This window comes from Colletotrichum navitas, assembly GCF_030913465.1.
Source record: "Colletotrichum navitas strain CBS 125086 chromosome Unknown LY79scaffold_57, whole genome shotgun sequence".
NCBI classification, from domain to species: domain Eukaryota; kingdom Fungi; phylum Ascomycota; class Sordariomycetes; order Glomerellales; family Glomerellaceae; genus Colletotrichum; species Colletotrichum navitas.
In genome coordinates this window covers 1-13671 of record NW_026850603.1, presented here as the reverse complement: position 1 = coordinate 13671, position 13671 = coordinate 1, and the positions used below count along the sequence as shown (strand labels likewise).

At 54.5% G+C, this 13671-nt stretch overlaps 7 protein-coding genes across 7 annotated transcripts; 3 read left to right on the top strand and 4 right to left on the bottom strand.

The window, feature by feature from the left end:
- Window positions 1-473: 473 nt before the first annotated feature.
- On the bottom strand, window positions 474-909 carry LY79DRAFT_705561 (uncharacterized protein; the record flags this gene model as incomplete). The annotated part of the gene is made up of 2 exons (XM_060565006.1): window positions 849-909; window positions 474-771 (listed from the first exon to the last, which is right to left on the bottom strand). A coding segment is annotated over exon 2 (204 nt), but the record flags the coding sequence as incomplete, so codon positions are not given.
- Window positions 910-977: 68 nt separating this feature from the next.
- LY79DRAFT_581942 (uncharacterized protein) lies at window positions 978-1918 on the bottom strand (the record flags this gene model as incomplete). Its single annotated transcript, XM_060560220.1, has 3 exons — window positions 978-1325; window positions 1618-1675; window positions 1737-1918. The coding sequence occupies 3 exons, from the start codon at window positions 1916-1918 to the stop codon at window positions 978-980; spliced, it is 588 nt and encodes a 195-aa protein (XP_060411246.1).
- Window positions 1919-2516: 598 nt separating this feature from the next.
- LY79DRAFT_311178 (uncharacterized protein) lies at window positions 2517-3475 on the top strand. The gene is made up of 3 exons (XM_060552344.1): window positions 2517-2968; window positions 3023-3122; window positions 3188-3475. The coding sequence occupies exons 1-3, from the start codon at window positions 2723-2725 to the stop codon at window positions 3280-3282; spliced, it is 441 nt and encodes a 146-aa protein (XP_060411245.1). The 5' UTR covers window positions 2517-2722; the 3' UTR covers window positions 3283-3475.
- Window positions 3476-5060: 1585 nt separating this feature from the next.
- LY79DRAFT_521098 (uncharacterized protein) lies at window positions 5061-6320 on the bottom strand (the record flags this gene model as incomplete). The annotated part of the gene is made up of 3 exons (XM_060555311.1): window positions 5061-5784; window positions 5843-6067; window positions 6127-6320. The coding sequence occupies 3 exons, from the start codon at window positions 6318-6320 to the stop codon at window positions 5061-5063; spliced, it is 1143 nt and encodes a 380-aa protein (XP_060411244.1).
- A 221-nt stretch (window positions 6321-6541) lies between these two features.
- LY79DRAFT_311175 (uncharacterized protein) lies at window positions 6542-7677 on the top strand. The gene has a single exon (XM_060552343.1). The coding sequence runs from the start codon at window positions 6994-6996 to the stop codon at window positions 7573-7575; it is 582 nt and encodes a 193-aa protein (XP_060411243.1). The 5' UTR covers window positions 6542-6993; the 3' UTR covers window positions 7576-7677.
- A 2127-nt stretch (window positions 7678-9804) lies between these two features.
- Window positions 9805-10084, bottom strand: LY79DRAFT_671919 (uncharacterized protein; the record flags this gene model as incomplete). The annotated part of the gene is made up of 2 exons (XM_060563987.1): window positions 9805-9926; window positions 10018-10084. The coding sequence occupies 2 exons, from the start codon at window positions 10082-10084 to the stop codon at window positions 9805-9807; spliced, it is 189 nt and encodes a 62-aa protein (XP_060411242.1).
- A 1921-nt stretch (window positions 10085-12005) lies between these two features.
- Window positions 12006-12827, top strand: LY79DRAFT_521258 (AMMECR1 domain-containing protein; the record flags this gene model as incomplete). The annotated part of the gene is made up of 1 exon (XM_060555331.1): window positions 12006-12827. The coding sequence occupies one exon, from the start codon at window positions 12006-12008 to the stop codon at window positions 12825-12827; it is 822 nt and encodes a 273-aa protein (XP_060411241.1).
- Window positions 12828-13671: the final 844 nt, after the last annotated feature.

The following is a 13671-nucleotide window of genomic DNA, read 5'->3' as shown; positions in this document are numbered from 1 at the left end:
TTCGCTCCATTCCATCAATGGGGCAGTCGGGTACACCCTCTGTTCCGAGACAACTTCCGCGATGCAGTTTTCGGGCCACTCGACGGATAGCTTGTACGGCGACTTGCCGCCTTGGTAGGCCGAGTTATCCCACTTTTGTCCCAGCCGGAGCTCGCAGAGCTCGTACAGCCTATCGCAAGCCGAATCCTCCGCTTCTTTGAGCCCCTTATCGCCCTTGGATACCTTCTTGTGTCCGGGAAAGTCGGACTCGGCGTAACACTTCAGGTCTCTTACCTTCTTTGGCTTCGTCTCCGTCTTCGGCGCCGCCCGAGGTGGGATGATGATCCAGGCGTACGTGCCACAACCGTCCATTCAGGAGCCCTCCCTCACCATCTCGTTGCATTGGCGACCGTAGTTGCCGCCTGTGAGCACATGTGGTTAGCCCGGGTCCCTCCATGCGTGCGCCAGGGGGACCTGACGGGCGAGCGGCTTACTGGACTGCTTGTTTCCATTGATGTCAGCAATCCACGACAATGTGGATTTGGGGTTCTTTTCGACCTCCTGACAGAACTGCCCGGTGACGCTGTGCTTCTTGCCCGCGAAGATTGTCCAGGGTAGGCCAGCGGGCTCGTTCTTGGAGCAGCTGAGCGTCGGGTCTACTGGAACAGTCTTCTCCCGGTCACGGAGATCGAACTCCATGATGATCTTTTTCTATTTCAAACATCTCCTCCAACCCGTATCTTGCGATGATTGTGGGTCTAGCTTGGCTGTCGCAACACTTGAATTTTATCTCTTGCGGGGTGTAATGCGTGTCAACTATGTGGTCTGCGAGTGGTTGAATTGGTCTCGTGATCGTGGGGGGCACTCGCCTTGGTGCATTTGAACTGAGACTCGGGAGACCCTACGCACTCATGGTGAATGCATTCAGACTAGACGTATCAATGATCCACACCGTGTGCGGTTCAGAACGTGTTTACCAGGGAAAACTTACCCAGTCTTCAGTCTTCAAAGTCTTTTGGACAAGTGTTCATGTCCTGGTTTGGCTGCTGAAGCTTGTATTTGAGAACCGGCTCGGGGTCCGGCACTTCAGACTTGTAGGGGACATCCGCTTTGGACGCGTGAAGGAACATTCCGAGCAATATCGAAACGAGGCCTCCCACGATGACCGTTTCCGGGTTCACCTCGACCACCATAACCTCCAAGAATTCCCGGGCCACTTCCACGTCACCAACCACGGCCACGTTGCCCTGAGCAGCCAGATCGGCTGTGTTGATGCCTCCTACCCTGACCAGCTGCTGGCTGCCTTGCCGCAGCTCCTGCATGAGGCTTTCGTTATGGCCCAGCCTCTGGGCAACTCGATTGACTTGCCGCTGTCTGCAAACCCCCACGTCTGGCGTTTGTCGACGGAGCCGGAGGGGACAGAGGGCCTCCTTTGAGACATCCTTGAAGATTTACGACAGCTGCTCGCGGAACCATTTGCTCAGAGCCATCTTGATCTTTCCCTGGTCGTTTTTGGATATCTTCAAGCCCTGTTTCTCCGGCTCGCCGGTTGCCCCTAGTGCAGGGGGCTCGGTGGACCAATCGACTATGGAAGTATGTCAGTGATTATTTTTCTGGTGGCATCCAAAACAAGTTTACCTTGGCGGATGTTCCATCTTGGGTAAAATACTTGGTGTCGACGCCAATGAGAATAGACCTGCGACAACAACTTGTTGTCTTCATATATTGACGTGAATGGGCAAACTTGTCCGGTTTACGTCGAAGCGGGTGTTGTTATATGCACTGGATTGATCCCAATCTGTCCAGAGACAGTAGGAGTGATGACAGCAACTTGAACATCCCCAACCGCTGTCAGCGTTGCGTTGGCCGGAATTTGAGCATTAGCTAGGGCGCCAGGAAGGGTAGAAGACAAGGGCAGAGGAAGCAGTGTCAAAACCATGATGAAATGAGAGCCAACAATCCGCATGTTGTTCCTTGCAAGAAAGGGCTTTGTGGTGCAATATTGCCCATGGAAGACTTGACACCCACAATGGGGGCCAGGATGTAGGCATTTCATCGGTTTCGGGGGGGGGGGGGGGGGGGGGAGTATGTGACGGTGACAACGGGTAATTTCTCTGGAACTGTCGTTTATCGCCAAGACACCATAATATCTGAGTATAAAAGTTCGAGTGTTCCTTTCGTGATGATGAGGCCATGTCTATATATCTTCAGTCTTCCTACACACATCATACCCAGTCATTCAGTCACTGCTCGAAATTATTCTCACTTTTTTCCTCTTCGCTCTTCTGCGACCTGTCTTAGGATTAAACCGATATGTCATTGACGAGACATGAGAGTCAATCTGAATTATACTCGTGCGAAGAAACGCTTACTTTGTGAGTTGAAGAGAGATTCGCCAAAGTGGCAGTCATGACGCGTGTAGATATCGGTCCCTTTAGCAACCAATGGGACTCGGCTAGCAACTGGGACGACTCGGTAAGTAGACGATCTCTGGCAAAGTTTACGAATCAAGGTAGAACATGGCTAAAACTACTTGTTCTGGGTCATTCTTTGCGACACAAACCACTTCGTCAAGCAAGACTCGGACGCGAAATCCCCGTACAGATGCCACTTTAGCCGCTCCGGAATTACTGAAGGCGATAGCTCCTACAAATCGATAAAGGGGAAGGACACGAATCCAGAAGCGGTAACTATCAGTTGGAGAGACTCTGATCTTGGTAAGGTTAAGACAAGTCAAGTGGAAATGATCAAAAGATATGCATCCACGATCACGCTCAACCCTCGCTTCATTGACAGCATTCGCAAGGCCGGCTGGAATAGATTCAACAAGGAGCGTAGCCAGAAAGCGATGAGTCCTGACCTAGCAGAAAAGGTGGGCAAGGGCCTAGAGAACTTTTCGAACCTGTTCTTCAAGGCTTTTGGTACGACTACAGAGTTCCGTTCGGATGTAGATATTCTTTCGACACTCGAGGTTACCGTTCTACACGAGGTAAGAGGATCAACCGCCCCACTCCGAGTCTTGAGCACATTGTCTCCCGCTTAGTTGATGCACACGCGAGCCGGAGAGCATGCCGACGACGCACCTTTCGGGAAGTGTTACCTGTGGGACAACATCCTGAAAGCCAAGAATGAGAATAACGCAGGTATTGCGGTCTCCCCTCCCTCCTCTCTTTAAACCCAAGATACCTACTTACATACGCGATTACAGAAAGCCTCGCTTACTTGGCTATGATCATCCAGCTAATCAACAACTTCAAGCTTCACGTTACCCAAGCAGGCAAGGTCATCGGGATTGGAAGCTGAAGGGTTCGGGCGCTCCGACACGGGGGGGAAGCAGGGTCCGGAACCCCAGATGAGCTATTGAAGGAGTTGGTGTAGGAACCGTTGGAAGATAGTCATACGGCGTGTCGCGTGGTTGTATTGGTGTGCGATCCCTATTTCGTATCCCACGTAAGTGGGACACACCTCAATCCTCGGCTCGCGGCCTGGGTCAACCCATATCAGGGACCAGTCGCGCCCACGGATCCATGTAGGGCTGACCACGCCGTTGTTTTCGAGACCTTGGGTGTTTTCGCTGAGAATCGACACCGTCTTCAGCAGAGGAACTAGCCTCTCATCTGTCTCCCAGAGCCGGTATCGGTTGTGGACAGGATCGCATCGAGCGTCAAGGTAGGCGGTATCCAGCCAGATGCCCACACGCCGGAGGCTTTTGAGCTCTGGCAGGCCTTGGCAGAGTGCGTTGAAGTCCGAGGGGCTACCGTGCCAGCTACCGCGGGCCTTTACCCTGCGGCGTGTCCATCTCGATACGGATGTTGAGCGAGAGACTCAAGCTGGTGATCTCGTTGACGATGGGAGAGCCCCGGACGAGGAGGAAATCGGATGCCGTCTCCACGCGGTGGAAGACGAAGCTCAGTTCCTCGTATATGATGTCGCGATATTTCAGGTACCTATTGATGCACATTAGATGGAAATCCACGAGGCACAGCCGTTCGAGGTGCGGGTATCATCGAAGTAGATAAAAGTCCTTGTCCTGGCATGACCAAACAGGCGCTGGGTACTCACATTATCTTGCAAGCAAGGAGAACAGACAGAAACGGCGTCGGCTCTCTTGTCGACCCATCGATCTCGGCCATTGCATCCTCCTCGCACCTCTAATGACAGTTCCACGACGACAAAAGCCGGCGAGCCCGGACTGGGTGGTTGATCGTCGGAGCTCCGCCCATCAAGCGCCGCAACTCCACCTGCCGCTCGTCCGGCCCGCCCTCGTCCTCGCCGACGACACAACGGGTGTGGGTGTACCGCCCGTCGGCGACGGATATGTGCTGCCTGAGGCAGTTCTGGAGTTGGCGCCGAAGGGATTCCATCGTGATTCTTGCCTACTGGTGCAAACCGCTGCTCTCGTAAGTCGGCTGTGTGAAGAAGATGATTCGAACCGAGGAGATGGGGCGCCTTGTTATTGTCTGCCGCGGTCGTGGAAACGACGGAGGGTAAACCGATTTCCGGCCCCCATGCTTGCTGTTGGTTCTGCCTCGCTGCGCCGCCCCCCGCGCGCACGCATGTTTATAGCCGCCAACTGGCCTTGACCTCTCCCAACGGCCGCCCCCAATACTCAACTTGGGCTGGGAGTCGTTTTTGCTCCATGTAGTGACGTACGACTGCGCCCTAGTCAACCAGTGATGTTGGAAATTGCCAGCCATGCATAGGTTTCGTTGGAACCGATCTACACCTGCTAACGACTTGCATATGATACAGGGCCAGTGGGATATTGTAGTACAAGCATCTCAAAAAACAATTAGTGAGCGAGCGATACATATGAACAATGTGCAACACGGGGGATCTTGAAAATATCTCCTCCCCGTCCCCTTATCTTCTCCCTTTTTTTTCCCTGTATCCTCCAATCCTTGTCTGAACGCCGTGCCCCTATGGTATAGTGAGAAGAAATGATAGAAGAAAGAAATTACAGGCCATATGGCTGCAAGGTTGGAAAGCAAAGTTCGAAAAATCGAAATCAAAAGGGTATATCCGTTCCTTTCGTCGTCGTCCTGTTTCCTCCGTCGGCGGCGGCGGAACACTCTTGTTCCTCACCGTCTCCTCTCGCGCTTTCGCTCCCACGCGTTGTCCACGTCCCCGACGATGTCCGACTCCTCGATCTCGATCCGCGGTGGGGTCATTCTTGACGACGAGGCGAGTGGCGGACTGCTCGGCCCAATACTCTCCTGGCTGCCTTGTTTCGTATGCCCCAGCAGCGCTTCCCTGTCTCCGCGGTCATGCGCGTCGTCCTCGTCCATCTCAGGCACCGCGACCAGTACATGGGAGCTGCCCCAACTCGGCACGCGGTCAACGTTCTCTCGCGTGACGACCTTGCCGTTCGTTACGTATCCGCTGCCGACATAGCTGTCGCTGCGGCTGAGGTTGTCGCTGCCGGGGCTGGTGAACCATCCAAACTCTCTGGTCATGGCACGTTCGACCAAGTATCTGTCGAATTGTGTGTCACGCTCGTTATTGTACTGCAAAGGTGCGCGCTGAATGGGGCTCAGGTCGGGCCGTTGTTGCTGCGCTGTTTGCTGCATTTGTTCCTGGGCCTGGAGGCCGGGGATGCTCTTCATGGATGACGTGGATATACGGCGGAGGGAGCGGTCGCCGAGGGTGAGGCCGCCGATGGAGAGGCGGCCGTTGTAGGCTGCCTCGCCTTCGAGGTCGTTGAAGCCGTAGGGCTTGTGATTGACAGGGTAGTGGTAGTCATCGAACTTGGTGAGCCGGCGGTAGGTTTGGATGGAGTAGATACCGGGGATGGCGATGAGAACGCTGTAGACTGTTAATTATACTCGCCGCGAGACGAGCCACGGGAGGTCCGATGACTTACAGGAGGAAGCAGTTCAACCCGAGTCCAACCACCGAGTAGTGACTGTCCTTCCTTTGCAATAAGACGACAATATCCAGGGCCAGAGTCGCCAGGGAGCAGACGATCTTCAGGACATGGGTGAATAGCATGGTCCATGGTGTCAAGGTCTCGGCGGCGAGCTTGGATACTTCGTACACGGTGGAGATGAGGCAAACGAGGGAGAAACCGATGTTGACGGCTTCCCATCTATACACTCGGATCAGCGCCCGTACCTTGTCGACAGGCAAACACAGGCCTATACTTACACGACCTCGACAAGTGGGAACATGCCCTTTGTTTGCTCTTCCGTCTCCCAGTTCTTCAGAGTGTCGGACAGGCGCCACGAAAACAGACCGATGTCGACGAGGAGGACAAGCAGCTGCAGGATCCAAAGGGGAACGAGCAAAGCCATGCGCCATCTGGCCCGGTCGAACTGGGCTTGTTGGCGATGCAGAACCATGTTAGGATCGATGATGGAAGGATGATTTTCCTGAGAGGGTCGGTGATTTTAACCGTTGATGTTGTTTGAGGCTGAGAGGGATCAAAGTTCTGGACACAAGGCGACCCTCGGGAGTTATAAGCAGAAGGAGGGAGTCTAAGACAGACAAACAAAACATTGACGGCAGGAGGCGTTTAGTCGCAGCTGGGCCCAACAATCGCGGGGAGTGAGGCTATGATGAGGCATTCCTGGGCTGTCAGAACTGTATTGGGCGAAAGTGATTGCAATTGCTATATATAAAACCATACCCAGGCAGCCGGAACGACTGAGTTGAGTCTGTAAAAGGATCCCCCTCGCGGCTAGGCTGCAGCATACCGAAGGGCACCAAGCCCCCGTGAAGGAATTGCCGCTCAGTCTTGCCTCCGGGCGGATTGGCTGAGCTGGGGTACTCGAGAATCGCTCTGTGGATTGTTCAAAAGCGGTGAGTCTAATGAACAGCCACAATTGTGTGATTGGGCAGACACGTCCAGATTATCGCAACAAAATGCCCCCGCCAGCCGAGCCCAGCCCACATGGAGGACGTGATGAAGCCCGGGAGGGGGCGGGCTGAAGGAGTGGCGAGAACAACGGGATACTTTTGTTAGCCAACTGCTGATAGTTGGGAGCCTGATCGGCAAGCTAGGGGTCTCAGATAATGGAGGAAATTAACATATCTCATCAGTTATCCCACCGACGCCAGGGCGGCTCCCTTCAGTCATCTTTGACGGAATGGTGTGCACTTTCGCCGAACAACGGAATGCTGTCCGGACTACTGCGATGGGTCGGATGGCGTTTGCGGCTGAGATCTGGGCGTGCAGCACCAGTTCGACCAGCCAAGCGGCTGGGGTCATCGGTTCTCCAGAGAGTGGTAAATAAACGCGGGCTTTCGCAGCGCTGGCTGCAAAGGAACTTTGGCGACAAGCGATCCGCAACTGTCAGACAAACGTCTGCGCAAACTCCACAGCCTGCGCAACGTGCGGCTCTCTCTGGCCGGGTGGAGGGTCGAGCAGATCGGGGATTGACTGTAGCAAGCCTGGTCATCTCGCTAGGCGCTTGTCTTCTTCCTTCAGGATCTGTTGTTGGAGGGGTTGAGACGCGCTTGTGGTGGCTGCGCAAAGCAGAACGAATCAAAAGGCGGTCCGCCTGTGAATATCCACTGCCCCGAAAGTCATTTCGAAATTATGTCAACTTGTGGCACAGGCAGCCAAATTGTCTGTCTCTACGGGTGTTAGCCTGAAGGTTGTGACCCCTTGGAAGACGGCACGCAAGTGGAGGGAGAGGAGCGGGCTCCGCGGTAAGTCGCCTGGGTTTTGTTGGTCTGTTTGATGATGTGGTGTGGTTTCTTTGGTTCCCAGGTTTCTCCAGGAACAACAAGGCATACTCAGCAGGGCTGGCATGGATGGAGGAGGATCCGGTCTAGTTGGAGACTAATTTGAGAGTCTCACCGCTGACGCCAGGGACGAGAGATGACTGTCTGGCTGATCTTGCATGCAGCATCATGGCTATGACCGATCAAGGCTGCATGCAGCCGCAACTGGATGAAGGGGAATTTGCGCGAGTTTTCATTTCGAAAGTGTGCTGCTAGGTGAGTGATGGTCGGAAAGGTGAGATGTTGTTGTCGTGAGGTCAGAGTAGTTGGATCGGCTACGACGAGCTTAATTGAGGTTGACATCGGCTGCAGACAGCGACCACGTAACACGGAACAAGTACCCACCCATCCATTGGAACAGCCTGCAGCACTTAGCATTGCATGACATGGCATTGAACAGGGAAGGCAGAGAGAGACCACCGCTGTTGGCTGTGGGTACGGTAATAGAGGCAACTAGGCTGCCAGCTGGTGTGCATAAAGGCAAGTGCATAGCGAGTGATTCCGCTATGCACAGACCTGTTTCGATAAGTACTGTATATGTACATAGTTATTTGGCAAGGGTATCTAGATATCCGTACCGGGACGGAATACCTCGGACCGCTAGCACCTGTCAAAGACACCAGATGAGTGCACCGTACAAATCGGACAGTATGCTTGACTAAGCACAGTATAGAAGTGGTGGGGCGGCTTCTCCTCGCTGCGTCTGTGCCTTTTCCAAGCCATATGCCATTGTATCTGTAGAGTAGACCAGGGTTTTTTCAGCGCTGTCCTCGACGAGGTTCCAGGCTTTGCTGTCGAGGCACAAGTGATAGCCCACCACCTAGGGAGGGCTTTCTGCGCAGCGAGAATCGATTATGCTGCCACGCACTCATACCTACACTCGTTGATGGCTAGGATGGCACTGAGAAGTCTCTCCTCTCTCTGTTGCACCATCGACATGCGTTATCTATTTTTCCGTGATCCATCTGTCATGTCAGCCACAATCACGGTCAACTCGCCAGCATCAGTGTCATCGTTACTTGACTTCCGTCGGGGCGACGATTGTGTACCGTCCACTGGTCGTCAGAGTTTAGCCTCAACACTATTGAAACATCAGCCCAAACTCTATTGAACCACATCCGATTGACACCTCTTGGCGGATTCCAAATTTTCGGTTTGGAGCGCTTCAAACGGAAAAACAAAACCAAGATGCCCATAGTATGTCCCGGCTAGCGACTGGCTGGCTATGTGTGGGTTTCAACACGGGCAGCGTGTCGACCTCATAGACGCTGGAAAATTGAGAATCCCTCAAAGGACTCGGGACCCCGACCACAGGCCAGCTACGTGACCGGGGGCCCCGGGTTACCAAGCGGAGCTGCTGCAAAACAGGATGTTTGGGGCTCGCTTCGGAACATGAAGCGTGGCTGAGCGAACAGACGAAGACCCAAACCAAAGACTCGTCTTGGTGTCCCAGCCGTCTGAGGCGAGCTGTGACCCCTGCCTGGGGTAAAACTTGGCACGTTTAAGCTTACAAGCACATTCTTGCCGGTCTCTCTCAGCCGGTCAGAAAAAAGCGACTAACCGCTACCCCCTCCCCTTCCGTTTCCGTAAGGGTTCGAGGATCGTCTGTCAGTTTGCATCACCGAGACGGTTTGACGCATTGAATGATTTGCATCATGCTCAATGCGCACCTCACCGCAACCCTTGGTAAATGATGGAATTGTGAACGACTTTCTCGAGAGGGAAAAACGAAGGGGAAAAAAAAAAGGCTAGCTAGCGGCCAAGCAACTGAATGCTTGCCGACTGCCTGTCATGGTATATTCATAATTATCTGCCACAGTGGGCGATGCTGTCACCCAAATCCACTGATTCTGGTCCCAGATCGAAAGAGGATGGGGAAAAAAAAGCCAAATCGTTTTGATTGATTTGCCATGGTGCCTAGAGTCGCCCTGTAATAACCCAATCCTCCCGCTACTGCCACCAGATTATGGGTTTATGGGCATTTATAATGTTGCGTAAATGTGTTTGCGGGTCTTGTATCTACCCGCCGAGTCCTCCCATCCTAGCATTTCCGGTGGTCTCGTCCTCTACATCGGAAAAAAGTATCGTTTTTGTCGTTTAGAGACCGGCGTCCTTGTTGGCCTGGTAGACACCGGCAGCGTCAAAGGGAATGATTTCGCCGTTGGCGTTCGTCATGGCGGCGTCCTCAGTCGCGACGGCACCCTGACGCTTGGCCATCACTGATTGCAACACGTTAGTATACTCTCCTCTCTCTCTCTCTCTCTCTCTCTCTCTCTCTCTCTCCCCCTCTACTCCTGGATGGCAACATACTATCGGAGGGAGCGGCAGCAACAAAGGCGGCAGCGACGGCAAGCAGGGTGAAGATGGAGTACTGCATTTTGGCGGTGGAAGAGACTTTGGCTTTGGAAATCGAAACGAGTGGTCGGCCGGCGACAAGCGAATAAGTTGTACAAGAATAGAAAGTTGTTGGTGAAAGGTTTAAAGTTGGTTCTGTGAGTGTTGACAAGAAGGAAACGGAACAAGAGGAAGGAGATACAGCTATTTGTATATCATCTAGAAGCCCACGTAGACACCCTGGTGGGGGCGGCGGCTGAACATCAGACGGCACTCTGTGCCGAGTATCCCCATCGATACCATACATCGTAATGACACGCTGTAGGGGAGGTAGCATCGATGTTGCAACGGACGGCATTCCATAGCCGCTCTCAGGGCTGCCATCAAATCTTCGACCGGGTGTCAACTACGAGGCCGTGCTTTCCGTGACAGCATTTGGGATCAGCGGCTCGGACGACCTCATGCCCGGTTCCATCCCTGGCTGATGGCGTGGCCGCAGTCTCTATGCCCTGGCCAACCTTGGAGGAGCAGAGTGGCAGCCGTAGGCAATCTGTCTCGACAGGATACACTACGAGTCAGTACACGTGTAGAGGAAGAAGCAAGGGTCCTCCCGGCGTGTCATCTACAATAACAGGAACCAGGCCAAGACATCGAACGGTAGAGTTAAGGAATCCATGGACCCAGGGCTAGCCCCCTCCCCGTCCTCTTCTCTGGCCCTTTCCCCAGCACCCCAAGTCCAGCTCGTCCCGTCTTGGCGCCGGTTTTTCTTTCAAGCCCACGCCAGGGAAGTGGACTGGAGATCGGCATTTGAGAGAGGTTTATCGCGGAAACAGTAAAGGGCTCCAGAGGGCGATGTGAACGGCTGAAACTGGGCTGTGACGGAGGAGACTCGCAACACTCTGGAGCAGCGGCCCACTAGCCTAATGGCGAGTACCGCGTCGCAGGTGGCAGAGAAGCTCATTCTCCGCCACCTTACTCGACGACCCCTGCTACCAAGGCTGGAAGGGCCGGAGATCACACAGCTGAATGTTCGCTTTCAGCAAGTTCCGGTAGCAAAAGCAGCAGGGGGGGTCAACTCGAACACGCCGCCTGGACCCCAGATCCTGTTTGGCTTCAATGCCAAGTTTTCACCCCGGCGTACCTTATTCTGAAGCTCCAGCCTGGAGGGGGTTGGGGTCATTGGCCTGTGGACTGAGTGGGTTATGGAAGTCGAGACCTCTCAGAAGGTGGGTAGACTGGTTCCGGACGGTTCCTCTCAGTCCTCTCTGGTGCAGGAAGATGGGACGAGAGGCGTTCGGATCAGTGTTACTGTTGTTCAGGGGGTTGTTTCGAAACTGCCCATCCTTGCAGCAGCAGCGACGTCAGCAGCTTTGCCATAGGAAAATCGTTTGAGCGAACCGTGTATATTTTTAGCCTTTCACTCAGGTCTCTGTACACGTGACGATACTCGTGTCTCCAGTCCCGTGCACTGCTGACTAACTGGAAGGGACAAGTGGCTCAGCCCGCCTCAGCCCGCCTCAGCCACGACATAAACTGACATGTGCATTTGTGCAGTTCATCCTCTCCCGGAGGCTAGAGCATAATTCAGCTACTGCTGCGGCACTGCACCTAAGAACCTAGCCACATTGCGCTTACGTTCGTCCCGAGGAGCCCGAATCGCGGGGTCCGTTATCTGGAAGTGGGGTTCGGTTGTCGATCCCCGTCTATCGATGTCAGCCGCCCCTCCCAAGCTTCCTAAGGTAGAGCTACCTTACATCACCTCACCTTTTGAGACCTGTTTTTGCCTCATCTCTCTCTCCACAACCATCTCAACGTTTGCGTTCGCCTACGCATCGTCTGTCCGTTGCTAGCCCCCGATCGACTCTGCGGAACGCTCTAGAGCTCTGCCCGTTCGCTCGTTGCGGTCACGCCACCTCGCCCGCCACCCCCGCCCTCGCTTGTGTCTTCGCATTCAAAACGAGCTCATGGCTTCCGTGGAGCATTGCCTCTACTGCTTCGAGGCTCTCGCCTCGCACCTCGAGAAGCGGCCCGGCCTCTCCCTCAAGGAGATCCAGCGGTCATGGCCCGAGTACGCAAAGACCCTCGGTGACGGCAAGGATGGCAGCAAGAAGCTCCTCCCCGCACTGCAGCGCCTGGCCGAGCCCGCGAGCGACTCGGCATCGGCATCCTCCAGCTCCACCGTTTCACTGGCCGCCGAAACTCCCGCGACATCGACCGACTCCCTCCCCGACGGCGGCGACGATGACGATAACGGCAACGCTTCCATCACTGAGTCCCCGCTCTTCGTCACCTGGAACACCATCTCCCCACGCTCGGGCCACCGCTCGCTGCGGGGTTGCATCGGCACCTTTGAGGCCCAGGATCTCGAGGACGGCCTGTCGAGCTACGCGCTCACCTCGGCGCTGCACGACACGCGCTTCCCGCCCATCGAGGCTTCAGAACTGCCCTCGCTCGAGGTGGCGGTGACGCTGCTCACCGACTTTGAGGATGCCGAAGACGCCATGGACTGGATCATCGGCGTGCACGGCCTTCGCATCAGCTTCATCTACCACGGCAAGCGGTACGGCGCGACGTACCTCCCGGACGTCGCCGTCGAGCAGGAGTGGACCAAGGAGGAGACGCTCGTAAGCCTGATGCGCAAGGCCGGGTGGATGGGCAGCAAGAGCAAGTGGCGTGACGTCGAGCTCAAGGTCGTGCGGTATCAGGGTAAGAAGGAGTCATTGGAGTATGGCGAGTACAAGAAGTGGGCCGACTGGGTCAAGAAGAACAAGGCCAAGTCCGGCTGAGTGCCCCCTTTATGAAGGATGAATATTGGCGTTAGATTTGTTTGCGACTACTCTTGGGGGTAGAGGGGCTTTTTGTCTTTCTTTTATTCTTCTTCTTCCTCTTAGGGAATCGCGGGCTAGGCGACAGGTTACACGGGGATAGAAGGCTCTGATCTTGGTATAGACAGGAGGACGCCTTGGTGTTAATACAGATTCAGTCCCAGCTCCGTCATTGGTGAGTAAGGATTTCTTTGCCGTGGAAAAGGATGTTCCAGAAAACTCGAGCATGCGAAACCTTTCAATGGACTGCGGCCAGCGGTGCCGCCATGGGGGCATCCCGTCCTTCGGGCTTGCCAGGTATCAACCTAATCAGACCAGACGACGGGGGATTCCGCTGCTGGATTCATCGCAGAGTCTTCGAGTCAGCCGACGTTTAAAATGATTCAGCCCAAGAAAGCCGGCGGTGGACAGACAACAGACAAGTAGTTCTCTGGCGTTATGGGACGACTTGGTCTTCGGCAACATGCCAGCTTTGCTGCACCAAACTCGGATCACGGAAGGAGTCCCATATATGAAAGCTTTCTCGTCGTAGTGGCGCCAATCGATGTGGTCAACTTTTACAATCCTGCGATCGCCCAAGCATCCGGCTCATCAGCGCCTCGGTCACCCATTGAATATGCCAACCATCGAACAAGCACCCAGCGAATACACCGGTCATTGTCGCTATTGGAACCAAGTATTGAATCATGCGCGAACTGCCAGATCACCTTTCCGAGGCTCCATCCACCTACGCATGGCAAAGAGATAGACATAGACCTCGCGATCGTCGCGGTAGTATACTTAAGACTTGGAATAGGGGCCAGCG

Excerpts from the sequence above, each read along its gene's own strand:
- LY79DRAFT_311178 (XM_060552344.1), top strand. The coding sequence starts at position 2,723 with ATGATCAAAAGATATGCATCCACGATCACGCTCAACCCTCGCTTCATT. Across the intron at positions 2,969-3,022 it reads AGGTTACCGTTCTACACGAG|TTGATGCACACGCGAGCCGG; the intron begins GTAAGAGGATCA and ends TCTCCCGCTTAG. Across the intron at positions 3,123-3,187 it reads CAAGAATGAGAATAACGCAG|AAAGCCTCGCTTACTTGGCT; the intron begins GTATTGCGGTCT and ends ACGCGATTACAG.
- LY79DRAFT_311175 (XM_060552343.1), top strand. The coding sequence starts at position 6,994 with ATGGAGGAAATTAACATATCTCATCAGTTATCCCACCGACGCCAGGGC.